General features: G+C 42.8%; 1 protein-coding gene across 1 annotated transcript in view; it reads right to left on the reverse strand.

Annotated features, from left to right (window-relative positions):
• LOC145389722 (uncharacterized) overlaps positions 1–17,078 on the reverse strand; it is a 28,348-nt gene extending 11,270 nt beyond the window's left edge. The window contains exons 1-5 of the mRNA XM_080264920.1: positions 17,058–17,078; positions 11,331–12,351; positions 9,550–9,671; positions 7,044–7,190; positions 6,394–6,573 (exon numbers count right to left, since the gene is read on the reverse strand). Of these exons, the coding sequence (XP_080121046.1) occupies positions 6,394–6,573; positions 7,044–7,190; positions 9,550–9,671; positions 11,331–12,351; positions 17,058–17,060 (1,473 nt within the window). The 5' untranslated portion in view covers positions 17,061–17,078. The remainder of the gene's footprint in view (positions 1–6,393; positions 6,574–7,043; positions 7,191–9,549; positions 9,672–11,330; positions 12,352–17,057) is intronic.
• Positions 17,079–17,473: the final 395 nt, after the last annotated feature.

The raw sequence follows: 17,473 nt of genomic DNA on the forward strand, positions 1-17,473 counted from the left end.
CGACCCTTGTTTATTATAAAATATTAACTACGTGGCAAGAAGTAATGTATACAGATAATGCAATTGCAGTTACAGTATGAATAACATTTAGGAATGAGTACCGGTTAACTTAAATGTAAGCATTCAGAATAGTGTTTCAGAGGTTAGTTTCGAATGAGTTTGACTTTTGAAGCAGCGGAACCTGTCCGAGGCACATTGTCTACTGTAGTTGGTGTTGGTATCTATCGAGATGCAAAATTTCCTTACGAAATGGGCTAATATGAGAGGTTAGGCAGTTACACACTCTCAGGAATTCTTCAGTGTAATATATATGTGATATAAGATTGGCCATTCCAGTTCAATGACACTAGCAATGAAAATTTTGTAAATCCTTTATGCAAGTCTTATGATATTTCCTCAGTACGATGTCATTTATAATTAATTCACTTTGGTTACAGAAAATTAATTTTAACTAAGAGAGAATAATTGCCTGCTTAGCTAAAGAAACTACCTTAACTATTCCCCCTACTATCATGCTTCGTAACCGAATACGTGATACAGTTTAAGTACTTCATTGCAAATTGGTCCTAACAGCAGCGAGTGTCCACACTATGAATCTGGTAGCCCGCTACTTGTAGAGCTCCACCGTGAGTAGTGGCTCTCAACCTCGGGTAAATTACCCCCAGCGCAGTCACTGCAGTCATTCTGCATTTAAACACATTCTTCGTCATATATACGCTAGGTCCAGCGTCTACATAAAAGGATGTATTGTTGTGTATATTATGGCCAATGATCCAAAAGTAATTAGAATGTAAAAAAAAACAGCTAAGGTAGGCTGCAATGTTCTAGTAAGTCACCAGGGATCAAACTTGCTACCCTAAACCCGCACCCATTCACCCTTCCTCCATTTCCCTATGTCAGTGCACCTCGCCGCATCACCGTCCATTCGACAACAGATATGACCTAACTACCTCAAATAAGTTGATGTTCGTGTAGAAACTATAATCACCATCATCATCATCATCATCTGGACCTCCTTTCCCACCCAAAGGCAGAGTGAGGAGTAGCAATGTCCAGACAGCCCAAACTTGCCCAGTCCAATGGGCCACACTTCCATTCACTCATCATTCAAGCCCCCGGAATCCTGGCTCTATTGAATACGCCAAAAACATTCACCACGTTCTGTAGCTTCACATAAACGTATCCGATTGAGTCAATAGATGATTAGAGTTTGTAGTTTCTGCCACGTTTTTTAACATGGCAGAAATTATAAACATCTATTAAATGTTTGAATTTCGATATGATTTTGTGTTGTTTGCTTTAATTTCATAGGACGTCTACTATGAGGAGATTGCTCCAGTCGAACTGGAGGGGCCTAAAAACCAAGCTCGGCATACCTCTTCACACCACACATTGCTCCCATGGATCCTTCCTCCCTTCTCATCTCACTATGGCGTGGAAAGGAGGGATACCTTTAACAAATATACAGTATATCCTCATGCCTGTCATTGCACCCATATGTGCTGGGCATCATTTTTTTTTTTTTTTTTTTTTTTTTTTTCGTCAATCATCGCGTATTTCTATGTAGTTCAGGATACAGAAACTATTTTATGAAAAGGAGGGTAGGAATAACTACGTAAGAAAACTGTGGCGTGACGAAATAGAGACGATGGGAATTTTCAGCATTTAACCTTACGTTATACCGACAAGTGTATGCTGCATACTGTTAGTTATATAAGGCTAGCTAAACGGATGTCATCAGATAGGAGTTTGTGCTTAGTAATACTGCGACCGAAAATATCTGAGAGCTATATCAAACACCAACACGTTCACCAGTAACTGTTGGACTATATTCAGATATGTGAGATGATTAATTACGGAGAACTAAAAGTGCCTTAATATCAGTTCACCATCACAGTAGCTGGCATCATAGCACACAGGAGGAGTCTAGCGGTTGCAGGATGGTTTCGTATCATGACCTAAACGGTGAAACGCAAGTATTTTACCATGCTTCAGAACCGTTGAATATAGTCCAGTGATTAAAGAAAGTATTTAATTAAATTATCATATGTTGGGCTTGAATAGATGGGGAGGTCGAATTAATAGATGAGATAATAAGAGCATGCTGCCATAAAGTCTCATTCATTTCCTCACACCATAATTATGTGATGAAGGATCCATGCATCTCACCCACACCGTCATAGCTCGTCATGGCAGCAAATAAAGAACAGCGTCAAGGTGACACACTTGTCCTGCGAGGGAGGTTAGTGGGATTGAGAGTGGCCTATCAACGTGCGATATAGCAGAGGAACTTGGCATTCACCGCACCACTGTACAGTATATCGCTGGCTCAAGAGGTGGGAGGCGGAAGGCAACCTGAGAGATCAACCTAAACCAGGACGGGTGAGGAAAACCACGGCTGACGAGGATCAGCGTATGCGAGTATTTTGAAACCCATCCATTCAGCGAGACTATGGCAGCTAGAGAACAGTTGCAGCTGGATGTGTCTGCGGAGACTATACGGCAGAGGATGAAGGAAATGGGCTATAGCCACCGAACATCAGCGATCAAACCCAGGTTAACGGAACATCATCGGGAATTTCGGCTCCAGTTTGCCGAGAGTTACGTGGAGGATGGCTTGGACCACTGGGGAAGAGTAGTTTTCTCTGATGAGAAAACATTCAGCTCCACAACTTATGGGAAACCTCACTGCTGGGGGAGAGACAATACGAAGTAATTATAGAGAGAGAGAGAGAGATACAGATACAGATATAGATAGATATATAGAAAGATAGGTTTAGATATAGATATAGATAGACAGATAGATAGATATAGATAGATTTTACAAGTGTGAACATACGAAATAAAAACCAAAACATAACTTTATACATTATATAACATGTCTTCTAGGTATGAGAACATCTACCAGATAGCTCGCTGCGGCCATGTGACTTGCAACGTGTGGGGATGGATTTTCCTGTATGGGGTTGGTGAGATCACACGGATAGAGGGTAGGTTCACTTCAGATAAGTATCTGGAGATATTTGGGTAAGTGATGAGGCCCTCTGTCCGCTCCTAGCCCTACCATATCCAGAGACCATTATCTTCATACAGGATAACAGCCTTATTCACACAGCTAGGGTAGTGAAACGATGGTCTGAGGATCAGTGCCACGCTGATCTACCCTGGCCTAGCAACAGCCCTGACATGGACCCCATAGAAGAAGTGTGAGCTAACATTGTGAATATATGGTAGCCAGCGCAGGAAAGAACGCCAGAGCAACTCATGCAATACATGACACCAGCGTGGCAAGTCTTCAGAGGGAAACCGACTCTCATTCACAAGCACGTGGCTTCCATCCCAGAGCGCCTCCACAGTGTAATCGTGAAGACTGCTGGTTGGACAAAGTACTGAACTGTCCAGTAATATTGTTTCTTGCAACACTCCCTTGTCATGCTTTTTATGGAGCACATTTAATAACTCTCATGCAGGTTAATATTTCTGTTTCCCTACTAATGTTAGTAAGTAAAAATTAAATGTATTTATTTACAGTGGGATAATATGTAGGGGATGGAAATATAAAACTTGTGCATTAAAGGCATGAACAGAAGGTGTATAAAAAATAATAAATGTAATGCAGTGATTTGATTTTTGAGCGCATGGCTACACTGTGAATTACGAGAACGTGTTAGAGCCCCGATACACACTTCCCTGTAATTAAAATCTTAGAGCATCATTGAACAAAGGAAAACACAGTATTAACCTTCACTGTTTCTAAAGAACATGTAGGTATATTACTTATTACCAACCTTCATGTATCTTGCTGAACGTGTTGGTGTTTGATATAGCTCTCAGATATTTTCGGTCGCAGTATTACTAAGCACAAACTCTTATCTGATGACATCCGTTTAGCTAGCCTTATATAACTAACAGTATGCAGCATACACTTGTCGGTATAACGTAAGGTTAAATGCTGAAAATTCCCATCGTCTCTATTTCGTCACGCCACAGTTTTCTTACGTAGTTATTCCTACCCTCCTTTTCATAAAATAGTTTCTGTATCCTGAACTACATAGAAATACGCGATCATTGACAAAAAAAAAAAAAAATGATGCCCAGCACATATGGGTGCAATGACAGGCATGAGGATATACTGTATATTTGTTAAAGGTATCCCTCCTTTCCACGCCATAGTGAGATGAGAAGGGAGGAAGGATCCATGGGAGCAATGTGTGGTGTGAAGAGGTATGCCGAGCTTGGTTTTTAGGCCCCTCCAGTTCGACTGGAGCAATCTCCTCATAGTAGACGTCCTATGAAATTAAAGCAAACAACACAAAATCATATCGAAATTCAAACATTTAATAGATGTTTATAATTTCTGCCATGTTAAAAAACGTGGCAGAAACTACAAACTCTAATCATCTATTGACTCAATCGGATACGTTTTTGTGAAGCTACAGAACGTGGTGAATGTTTTTGGCGTATTCAATAGAGCCAGGATTCCGGGGGCTTGAATGATGAGTGAATGGAAGTGTGACCCATTGGACTGGGCAAGTTTGGGCTGTCTGGACATTGCTACTCCTCACCCTGCCTTTGGGTGGGAAAGGAGGTCCAGATGATGATGATGATGATGGTGATTATAGTTTCTACACGAACATCAACTTATTTGAGGTAGTTAGGTCATATCTGTTGTCGAATGGACGGTGATGCGGCGAGGTGCACTGACATAGGGAAATGGAGGAAGGGTGAATGGGTGCGGGTTTAGGGTAGCGAGTTTGATCCCTGGTGACTTACTAGAACACTGCAGCCTACCTTAGCTGTTTTTTTTACATTCTAATTACTTTTGGATCATTGGCCATAATATACACAACAATACATCCTTTTATGTAGACACTGGACCTAGCGTATATATGACGAAGAATGTGTTTAAATGCAGAATGACTGCAGTGACTGCGCTGGGGGTAATTTACACGAGGTTGAGAGCCACTACTCACGGTGGAGCTCTACAAGTAGCGGGCTACCAGATTCATAGTGTGGACACTCGCTGCTGTTAGTACCAATTTGCAATGAAGTACTTAAACTGCATCACGTATTCGGTTACGAAGCATGATAGTAGGGGGAATAGTTAAGGTAGTTTCTTTAGCTAAGCAGGCAATTATTCTCTCTTAGTTAAAATTAATTTTCTGTAACCAAAGTGAATTAATTATAAATGACATCGTACTGAGGAAATATCATACGACTTTCATAAAAGATTTACAAAATTTTCATTGCTAGTGTCATTGAACTGGAATGGCCAATCTTATATCACATATATATTACACTGAAGAATTCCTGAGAGTGTGTAACTGCCTAACCTCTCATATTAGCCCATTTCGTAAGGAAATTTTGCATCTCGATAGATACCAACACCAACTACAGTAGACAATGTGCCTCGGACAGGTTCCGCTGCTTCAAAAGTCAAACTCATTCGAAACTAACCTCTGAAACACTATTCTGAATGCTTACATTTAAGTTAACCGGTACTCATTCCTAAATGTTATTCATACTGTAACTGCAATTGCATCTTTCTTATTTAGTACTTAAACATTATCTATATACATTACTTCTTGCCACGTAGTTAATATTTTATAATAAACAAGGGTCGATATATTTGTTCCGATACTTAACGCTTCAGCCAATCACGTGCATCCTTACAAAGGTTGTAGGTTCTGTGTAATCCATTGAAAAAATACGAGTGTTTACTACGGAGCAGCTGCCAGATATCGCCACACACCAGCATATTTGGTGCACTTTCATCTTGGCCAACTGTACATATAATGGTTTAATACAGCCAGATAACAGTGTCTGGGTTATGAATCATTTGGATAAATGAGGCATTACTTAACAACGTGAATGAGGTCACAACCAATAACTGCTTTGAACTACAGAATGACACTACCATTACAGACTATTGTGATGAAGCTCAATGATAATCACCGCAAACACTGAAGCATTTCAAGTCTACTGTTGCTGAAGAACAAACAGGATGTTATGTAAACACTGCAAACACTGAAGCATTTCAAGTCTACTGATGCTGAAGAACAAACAGGATGTTATGTAAACACTGCAAACACTGAAGCATTTCAAGTCTACTGATGCTGAAGAACAAACAGGCTGTTGTGCAACATAAAACGAAGGTGAAATGCATTAAGGAAGAAGAGTTTGGTGATGACATAAACGCTGGTGAAGAAAAGTTGAATGGAGTATAAAAGCAATGATGAGGGAGTGAGTCAGTGGTTTGACGTGCATAGGAAACATGCAGCTGGACACAGTATAACACAGGCGAGATAAAAATATGTGGTGTATGTGGCTGATGTGATGTATGACTCAAACAGGTGAGAGAGTTGATGGTACATGTCACAGTGGTGGAGTTACCTGCAGTGTGTGGGCGTGGGGAGGTGGCAGCTGATCCTGAAGGCAGTGCATGTGTATCCCGTCATTTTCTAGGGTTATCCTGGAGGACCGGATGCCACCTTGGTCTTCTTGGACGGCAAATACCAGGCCATGATGCACCAGCGTCTTGATGCGCTGACTCATCTCCAGGAGGTTCTCAACCTGTGGGCAGTACCATACATCAGTATATATAAACAGCATCTATATATATTTTTTTTTATGTGTTCGACTCTGGGCATAGGCTTCACTGCCTGCTCCCAAGGCTCAGTAGTCCTCCTTCATGCCATACACCTCTACATGTCACCACTTCAGCGCCAACATCCATCGTCAATACTGAATACATGCTAGGGTTGTCTCATACAGGACTGGTGTATTGGTATTAGCGGGGGTATTTTTACGACATGTCGGCGGGTTTTCTGGTAGATCAGTAAAGTCTGTTTTATAAAATTCAAATCCTTAAACCGTTCCCTCCTCCAGGGGGATTTGAACCTGGGTCTGGTAGGACTGCAGGCTACCTGTCTACCGATTGAGCCACCGCCTCTACATGGGACACTATCAGTATATTCTTAAGGAAACTGGCAATGTATTATTACTTGGAGGCAATACTGGTGGGGGAGATGTGGGTAACTTACTGTTATTTGCTGTGGCATCTTTGTGATGGTGTTGATCTTGTCCATGATGGTGGAGGCCGGGTCTGGGTGTGGTGGAAGGCCGGGGGTGTGTGTGGCATCAGTCTCCGCTGCCAGTACATCCAGGGCCGTCCTGATGGCCTCACGCACCTGTCCGTACTAACACAAACATTAGTGCTGGAGGCTCTGCCAACTATGTGCTAATGTACTATCGCAGACACTTATGGCTGGTACAACCAGCTTTGTCAATCCTCTAATTCCTTGGTGAGAATCCCGTGCAGCTCGACTCAGTTCCTCCGAATCGTTAATAATACTAGTGAGAGGGAGAGTCGCCGGGAGATGTCTGGTGCAAGTGTAGAGGGTGGCAGTTTTGAGGGGAGGGGTGGGTGGGGAACGTGACTGAGTAAATGTGGCATCAGTGTAATACAGATGTGGCACAAGTGTATTTGTTAAAAACGTAGGTTTACGATGTGAATGAGCTAAAACAACCTCTTTTTAGTGGTAACGACACTGAGTTAGGGATTCCACATATATCTCAGAATGCTACCACAAGCTGTGTGTTGAGGTTAACACATACAGGAATTGTCATTTAGCGGCAGTGCTAGAAGTCTGATAAATGGTAACAGTTGGAAGTGGTGGCATGTTACATAGGTCTGACAGGTTAATAATCGGGGAAACTAATTACAGTTTGAACGAACAAGCGGCAAAAGGTATTGCCGTAGCATCTGACTTTATAACAGATAACCCATAAAGAACAGCTACAGTGTATTGTGCATAATATGACCACACCCACAATAATATGAGTTTTTTCAAATGTGTTCGACATTGCTTAAAAAAAGGCTGCAATTACTGAATCCTTGATGATTGCTTAACTTTTGACGTAGATAAGTATAATGTTTACCATGAGATCTGAACTGACTTTTATTCCGCAGTATCTTATATTTGCTTGTTCATGAATAATTGTTAATCTTTCCATTGCTATGGCATTTATAATCAGACATGATTATTTGTCTTTAGCCAACAGCACTATCTGATACGGCACATACTTTAGATTTCTGTATCTTATCTTTGTAACCCCTACGGTGTTTGCCAGTACAATATACCCTAGTTCTTAGTAGACCTTGAAGGGCTAACTTCATTGGCACGAGTGTATTACTCACGGTGATATTGACAGTTGGTTAGGCAAGAGAACATAATGCAACATTAATTAAGGGAATATAATATCACTGTTAATACATCTTAGTATATTATTTTACACAGACATATCCCTCAGTAATGAGTCCAGCCACCTTGCTTCTCCACAACCTCCCGAAGCCTATCGGGCATGCTGGCCACCTCATTCCTTACGAGGTGTGGCTTCCCTTGGAATATTTCCCACTGAGTCATAATGTGGGCCGTCAGCTGGTCTGCCGTTTTCTCTGGTCCTGGTTGCCATGTGTTAACCAGGGTTCCCCAGATATTTTCCATTGGGTTACAGTCACAACCCTTACTCGCCCAGTGTAGGAGTTGCAGGTTTTCTGGACTACTAAACCATTCCTAACTGCTCCTGCTGTGTGTACAGGACAACCATCTTGGACAAGATGACTGGTCCAGGAGAGAAGGGGAAATTTTTCTCTCGCAGGAAGGCAGAAAGAAATCCTGCAGTATTTGACTATATTTTTGCGCACTGAATCGTCCCTGCATCTTCACTACATCTCCTACGCCATGGATGGAAATATAACCCCACACATTGCATGTCACGTGCCCACTTCTCGTCTCTTCATAAACATTGTTTCGCTCATCGCTGGCAAGAATAAACATTACATAATATTAGAGGGATACCGTGTTTGTATTAGAAATTAATAAAAATAATCTATAATTGGAAATTGTAGCCTACACTGCTTTCACTCCAGTCTCTTTGGAAATCAAAGGAAGGTGATCCGTGGGTAACAACTCTATATTGTGGGAAGTTGTTGCGGAGACGTTTAGGAGTCTAGAATTACTAAAGGAAGACTATTATAATAATTCAGAACACCCACCAACACCAGGACCTTTACATTTATCACTGTTAGTAATTAGTGATTTAACCAACTTATGTACCACATTAGCATTGGAAAGTGAACCATGGTCTTTCTCATTTATCTTTGTTATTAATTACTGATTAAACGAACTTATATACCACATAAGATTAAAAAGTGACCCTTATCTTGTGTGTGTGTGTGTGTGTGTGTGTGTGTGTGTGTGTGTGAATTATCAGGTTCAAATACTTTAATATTATTGTTTCTGCAACAGTTCAGTTATTAAACATCACCAGGTGTTGTTCTTCCTCCACACGTGTACATTTCCGTGATGGCAAGATCGGAAGGTTTTCTCATCAGACCACCACCTGGACCAGAAGTTTAGGCCTTGGTCCACATAGTGACGTGCAAAGTTAAGCCTGGCAACACGGTGCGCTTCAGTGAGTAACTTTTTTGGCAGGAACCCGGTGATGTATTCCGGCCTTATGAAGCCGCCTCCAGACTGTACTGACAGACACATCCAGTTGGAGTCTGTTCCGAAGTGCCACAGCGTTCGTTACGGGGGTTTCCTCAGCTGCTTGTATAATGCGCTCATCCTGTACAGGTGTCATTACACGGGAGTGCGGTGTCCTGGCTGAGGATATATTTTAAAGAGAATACGTGAAACAACTATTTTACATGCTCATAGGATCGGTGTTAGAGGGAGGAGTTGGGGAACAGGGGGAGGTAGGAGGGTTGGGGTGGGCGGGGAGGTAGAGGAGAATGTTGGTGGACTGTGGTGTGAAGGAGGATTGCAAGGGAGATGATCCGTCACACTAAATTGGTGTCCTGTTACCTATACAACAGGGTTAGTATAACGTCGTTGATGCTGGTTTGCATTTTTGTAGGTCAAAAGTATGTCATACATCGTTGACGCTGTATTACGAGTTAATGTACAATTTATAACACTAGACAGTATAAATAATAATGTAAGCAAAAATATTATCAGAGTCACATCAGACACGTTCGACATACACGTTTGGCAAGAAAAGTAACTACTGACCACATCTTCCATAGTTAGGCTTTTTTACCCTGGTTAGTAAGATCTGTCTCCTCCCACCTCTTGGTCCATTTTGTTACAGTTGTTGGGGATATGCCTGACTGACTGGCGATGGCCCAAATACTCGTGCCTCCTTTCCGCAGACCAGCGATCTGCCCTCGCAGGGGTACTTGCTTTTCCTGTCTGTTCATTGTGAATCCTGAACTGTGAATAGTGTAGAAATGCTTCTTGGTGTCTGGACAACACCTCGGTATACACCTGGTCTCACTGAGAGGCGAGACTTAATGGCACCAAGTTTGAGGGTGACAATCACCTGATGGATGGTTTGGAGGTTGACCCCTGCAGGCAGACTTATACTGGCAGTTGGCACAAGGCCTAAGGAGTGCTTGAACGAGGAGCTGTTGGTTCTATCCGGGTCTAAACAGTTTGGTTTATACTTGCCCTATGACTACGAAAGATTCCAACAAGACCCATAGTCTCCAGGAGGTTATACTGTAGAACGAAGGATGGCTGGACATTTATACTGAATGAATATAAATGACAAAATTTGTGTTGTCGTTTCCATACTACTGTATGCCTTTACTTTGTGCTTGTAGTGTTACAAATTGCCAATTGTCACTACCACAATCTGTGACAGAGACTCGCATGGCGAAGATTACATGAATACAGATAAATTAAAGGAACAGATATCTTACGATGTGTGCTCGTAACATGATAACCCCATTAACATTATAATTATCTAACTCGAAATTTATGGAACCATCAAGGAATGGATATCTGCGGTATTTCCTATGCATTGTGTAATTTAACATATGTGACACATTTGAAAAAACTCATATTATTGTGGGTATGGTCATATTATGCACAATACACTGTAGCTGTTCTTTATGGGTTATCTGTTATAAAGTCAGATTCTACGGCAATACCTTTTGCTGCTTGTTCGTTCAAACTGTAATTAGTTTCCCCGATTATTAACCTGTCAGACCTATGTAACATGCCACCACTTCCAACTGTTACCATTTATCAGACTTCTAGCACTGCCGCTAAATGACAATTCCTGTATGTGTTAACCTCAACACACAGCTTGTGGTAGCATTCTGAGATATATGTGGAATCCCTAACTCAGTGTCGTTACCACTAAAAAGAGGTTGTTTTAGCTCATTCACATCGTAAACCTACGTTTTTAACAAATACACTTGTGCCACATCTGTATTACACTGATGCCACATTTACTCAGGCACGTTCCCCACCCACCCCCACCCACCCCACCCCCAACACAGCCACCCCCTACACTTGCACCAGACATCTCCCGCCCTCTCACCAGTAAATGATTCGAAGAAACTGAGTAGAGCTGCAATGGATTCACACTTAGGAAAGAGAAGACTGACAATGCTGACTGTACCAGCCATAAGTGTCGGCGATAGTACACTTCACACATCACAAGTTTATATGTCAGTGTAAGTGTGCTCATGTTACTACAGAAGCCTGGTGGTACAAGTAGAAGGGAGTGGCTGCCTACCTTCATGCTGGTGGTGACAATGTTATCATCAGGGAACTGTTCTTGGCAGTTCTGCCTCCAGTCTTCAACCTCCACACTGCACTGGTCAGCGTGGTTAATGGCCGTGAAGGCCTCCTGTGCTGTGTTGGCATTCTGCAGACACTCCAGTCTGGCCTCCAGCTGCTTCACTCCTTCCTCTCCTTCTTGCTTCATGGCCACCACTCTGGCCACCTCCTCCTCTATCAGCTTCACAAATGTGGCCATGTTGTGTGTGAATTCCTCCGCCTTTTTTAACAGCTGGAGGTTTTGTTCGTTCTGGTCGGTCAGCCAGGTCAGGTACTGGTCCAGCTGGGACTGGGTGTTTTGGAAGCTGGTAACCTGGCTCCTCATGCTGCTCTCGTGCTCCCCCAGCAGGGACCAAAGCTTCCTGCTCATCCCACTGGGCCTCTTCTGGGTTGTGCCACCCTCTGTTTTGACTGACATTTGTTTTTCTGCTGCAGGTTTTACACTTGGCTTTCCACCAGCTGCTCCTGCTGCCTGTGCCAGCTGTACATTCTTAAACTTTTTGACAAAAGCCTCAGCTATAAAGTTTACTGGGAAATTATCCAGGGAGGTGGCGGGGTGGCTGGCACGGCAGTCAGGGCAGGTCAGCTGGTTGGCTGTGGTCAGTTGTAAGATGCAGGACGAACAAAAGGTGTGGCCACACGGCAGAGTGCGTGGCCGACGCTCACTCTCATCATAGGTGATGCAGCACACACTGCACTCCTCAGGATTGTCCTGTGCAACAACAATAACATTGATTGCTTACATGTAACACATGATGGACATTGCTGACCTTACAACCTAAAAGGCAGTTTTAATATTCATAACTCACTGATGCTAAGAAAGAAAGCAATAACATGAGCTTTATATAAATGACGTCCATACTGTACAGTCGGCCTAAGAAGTGACACTGGAGTATCCAGAAGGTTGCAGTAAGTGATAATGGATAATATTCCTCATATCTTTGCAAGATCACATCTATTATGTAAAACTGTAATAGAAAACAATATGTGAAATACAAGATGGGTATTGGGTAGTACCAAGGGGAGACCATATAGAGGCATGAGAAGAGAACAAGAGATCAGGACAAGATGGACATACGTCCCCAACCACCGCGCACCCCTCTTCGCCTCAACGGAATCAACTAGAGGTACTGTACAGTCACGCGTACTAATTTCTGCTCAGGGGTTACCCCTTCCTTCCCCCCTATACCCTGGACAGAGGGAAGGGGGGAATCGCGAACAAGTCTACCCCCCCTTCTGCCCCCAACTCCCCCACCCTCCACCTCCAGCTGCCAGTTACTGATTAGACGCAAATTTTCTCATGTCCTGTAAATATGACTAAACTGTCGTCGCACACGCTTTCAACGGCCAAGATTTGGACTATATTTTTAGAATAAATTATTACCGTATTGAATGAGGAGTTGCAGGGAAGGTTTGGAGCCAGCAGATCCAGTTGTTAGAATGACTATATTTGTAGTCGCCACGCTGTCAGTGCAAAATTTAAGTCGTGTGTGTGTGTGTGTGTGTGTGTGTGTGTGTGTGTGTGTGTGTGTGTGTGCAGTTTATAAGCCCAGCTACCCAGCTATGTGAAGTGGAACGGTCACTCTAATAAAAATTACGAATATTGGTCTGGTGTTCTCTATTTGAACTTGGCACATAATGAGAAATACAATTATATATATATATATATATATATATATATATATATATATATATATATATATATATATATATATATATATAAATAGCTTTCCATACATCTGCCCTAAGTGTGTGTGATAAATGTTGCCTGCACACGATATACGAAGGAGCGGTGACGGTATAACTGACTGCTGATCAGGCCTAAGGTGGGGGAGGGGAGGGGTGAGAGGCGGGGAAGACTTAAGACAAAGAACGAGAGAGAAGGGGGAGAGGGGGAGAGAAGCAAAGAGAAAGTTATATGAATTTAAAAAGAAAGAGTGAGTGGGAAAAGTAAATTCAGAGAGAGAGAGAGAGAGAGAGAGAGAGAGAGACAGCTGGGGGAAGTGAAAAGGTAAGCACTGGAACCCAGAATTGTGCAGCGGACGACACTGGATTACAATGATGGTGAATATTTTCAATTTGAGAATGCAGTTCAATACGGTAATAATTTATTCTAAAAATATAGTCCAAATCTTGGCCGTTGAAAGCGTGTGCGACGACAGTTTAGTCATGTTTACAGGACATGAGAAAATTTGCGTCTAATCAGTAACTGGAAGCTGGAGGTGGAGGGTTGGGGAGTTGGGGGCAGAAGGCGGGGTAGACTTGTTCGCGATTCCCCCCTTCCCTCTGTCCAGGGTAGAGGGGGGAAGAAAGGGGTAACCTCTGAGCAGAAATTAGTACGCGTGACTGTACATCACCCTGCTGCATTACCCTCCACCTGGACCAGCACTCAACGGAATCGGGGCTGGATCTGTGTCCCAGCAGACTCCGTAAGTAGGACTACGACGACGCCCACTGTGCTTGTCAGGGGAACAACTCCTACCGTGCTCCCTCCACCTACTGCCTTCTGTAGGACTGACGACGCCCACTGTGCTCGTTGGGGAAAGGACGCCCACCGTGTTTCCCTCACCTGCAGCCCCTGCCCTGAGCAGGACCGTGGAGATGCCCACCGCACGTCTCTCACCTGCAGTCTCAGTGCCTAGCAGAATCGAGGCGGTGCCCACTGTGCCTGTCGTGGAGGCCCCGCTCAGCATGTGGTCCTCATCTGCTGAACCTTCGGCACCTATAGAGGGTCACTACCCTTGCTAGCCTCACTCCTCCAGGAGACGAGTGGGTCACGCCCCTTGCTCGCCTTACTCCTCCAGAGGCCGAAAGGGACGTCCCCCTCACTCTCCCCGCACCACAGGGGGCAGAGCAGGCTCCCCAGCAGAGTCACTGCTGGAAGAGGTCTGGAGTGGCCTTATAGTGAGTCCTGGGGTACACTCATTACAACCAGCGCCCCTAAGTCACCAGTCAATGTCGGACTCCTGAAGGAGGAGAGACCGCAGGCAGCCGCTGTCAGACTCCCGACGAAGGTGAGACCGCAGACACCAGACGCAGAGGGACGCCCCCAGAGCTCCCGGCCGAGACCTCCCTAGACAAGCCAGCAAACCGTCCCCCATGAGGGGCAGGTGCAAGGAAGCACGCCTACTCGACCTGTTCGGCCCCAGCCCCGACGGGCGACACACTGACGGAGGTCCCTCCAGTGAAAGGCCTCCCTCTACACCACCCAGCAGCCCTCACCCGACGATCAAGAGTAAAATAGTGGTACCACGCCCCTTCAGAGAGTGCACACCTGACGAGACACCTCCCACACCTGGGGGCCACTAGTCCCAGACTCAGATGCTTATACTTCATATAGTGTGGGTAATCTATCACACTGTGTCAAGTCACTGTATTCTTTGTGGTTTTAAGCCCTGTTCCATTGGTTGCATGCTCTGGGTCTTAGAAAGATCCCAATATTGGACCCACATACTCAGAGAGAAAGAAGTTGATCTCTGAGTACGTGGCATAACAATAAGTAAATGACAAAGTGCTTATGCATTTCAGAATTGTAGGAAACAGTTTGTTAGTTACGATAATAAGAAATCCTAAATGGAACTAATTGAAATTTCAGAACTATCGCTCAAGGACAGTCAGGAATAAGTTGCGGAGTTTAAGTCTAATGTGGTAGTAAGCAATTATTTCTGGTATCGTAAGACGGAAAAGAAAAGACCTTCAATAAACAATGAAGATCTGTTATTTTTATTTACGAGATATTTACTGTTAGACTACTGGTGAATAGTTAAAAGTTATATATTTCCGTTTTCGTTGTCTCCATGGATGACGACAGAAAGTGGGAATGCGGCGTAAGTTCGTAGGCGATGTTAAATGGCTCGATCAACAAGCACAAATGAAGACAACTTTTACTGACAGACATGCAGCTATTACATCGCATTTGGCCACTTTTCCACTAAGAAAAATCTGTGGAAGACTTAGTATAATCTTGAAAACTATCACTTAATGAAATAAAAAAGAACCTTGCCAATTTGCTGAGAGTCTGAGCTCCATGGAGGATGCAAATTGTTTCATAGTCTGTATTATCCTCGGTGCCTGAACAACGGGCAAGAGTAATAAAATGCAATAAAAACAGCAGTGAGTTCCACACTTCCAACAAAGTATTTTCAATTAGACAAGACACAGCAGTTTATTTAAAAAGAAAAGTATTCCAGATTTAAAAGATGGAACAAGTATGCACTTTTGCATTGCACAAGTTTGTAAGCCCATGTTCTAGTCCTCTTTACTGCCTAGTGTCAGAGAAAAAGATATAATCTGTCATACCTATAGTCGCGCAGCACATGACTCTGAAGTTATTATTATCGTACCCTGGCAACCTACCAGTCAGAAGTGCGTCCAATTTCGTATCATATTATACACAAATCATATTATTATGCACGAATATATTATACATGAATATTATTGTACACGAACATATTATACACGAATCACATGCGTCTCATATTATACACGAAATTGGATGCACTGTTGAGGGGTAGGTTGCCACGGCATGATAACATCCTCAGAGTCACACGCCACGACTATAATAATTTTGTATCAATAGGGTAGTATATAATTACATTTATTATATGCTAGGGGAGGCAAGGAATAAGAGGAAGAAAAGATCTTGCTGCAGCTTTGGGTAGGGTATCCTTACTAAGAATAATTTTTGTGGCATCCTTATTGTTACTATGTCATCATCATTGCATTTGAAAAGCAAGTAGTGTATTGCATGCACTAGAATGTTCCTGGGTTGGCCTTCGAAACTAGATAATCAGTTTTTGAAATCCTGGGACATACACACGAGCACGGGGATATGCTGTGCACCACGCGCCGAGCAATACATTACATATTCAAATCGGGAAAACATATGTTACAGGTTAGCTTCTAATACATCATTGCCTCATGTTATTCATTTCTCATAATTATTAGCGTGATATACTATTTTTTTTTTTTTTCGATATGACGTGATGAAGTACAGAAATTTTTACCTTGAATTCAGTAAGTTTTCACGGAAAGCATGGCAGTACAGAGTGTCTGAAGCAATCTGAAACTCTGTCATCACTTCTTGGGGCGACTGTACAAGTGGTGGTCTGATAACAGTATGGTGAACATGCCATAACAGAATATGCTATTGTACTGTAACATGTACAGTAACACTAATATTAATAGTGAGAGACAGTACAGTAGTGAATATTGATCTTTTTATCCACAAACTGTATGTCCAACAACATATGAATTAAGAACCTTTGTACACTAGTCCTGAATGTGACAACCTCCTTTATATAGTACAGCATAGTGTGTGTGTGTGTGTGTGTGTATGTGTGTGTGTGTGTGCTTTTCATTGCCTCAAATACACAAAGCACAAGCCATGTACTGTCAGCAGGGTAACAGTGTACTCACCATATTTGTAGTAGTGGCACTGTTGACTCTGTAGTGACTGGTGACCTGGTAAAATATAACAAGAGTAAATTCTTCCATTAGTTTAAGTTAGTCATTATAAGTTCCATCCCTGTATTAAGTACCTTGCTAATATCTCCCTTATTTATTCCCTTCATCCACTTAAACACCTCAATTAAGTCTCCTCTTACTCTACGCCTTTCTAGTGAGTGAAAATGTAGTCTTTTTAGTCTGTCTTCATATGACAGCTTCCCATCATCATGTACCATGTTTGTCATTCTTCTCTCTACATTTTCTTAGGACTTTATATCCATTCTGTGGTAAGGACACCAAAATTGTACTGCACAGTCTAAGTGTGGCCTTACTAATGCTAGATAAAGTTGTTGTATCACTTTTGATGATCTATTGTTCACGCCTCT

This window comes from Coenobita brevimanus, unplaced genomic scaffold (assembly GCF_032717465.1).
Source record: "Coenobita brevimanus isolate Jiangsu-jjx unplaced genomic scaffold, ASM3271746v2 jjx.HiC_scaffold_1980, whole genome shotgun sequence".
Taxonomy (NCBI): Eukaryota; Metazoa; Arthropoda; class Malacostraca; order Decapoda; family Coenobitidae; genus Coenobita; species Coenobita brevimanus.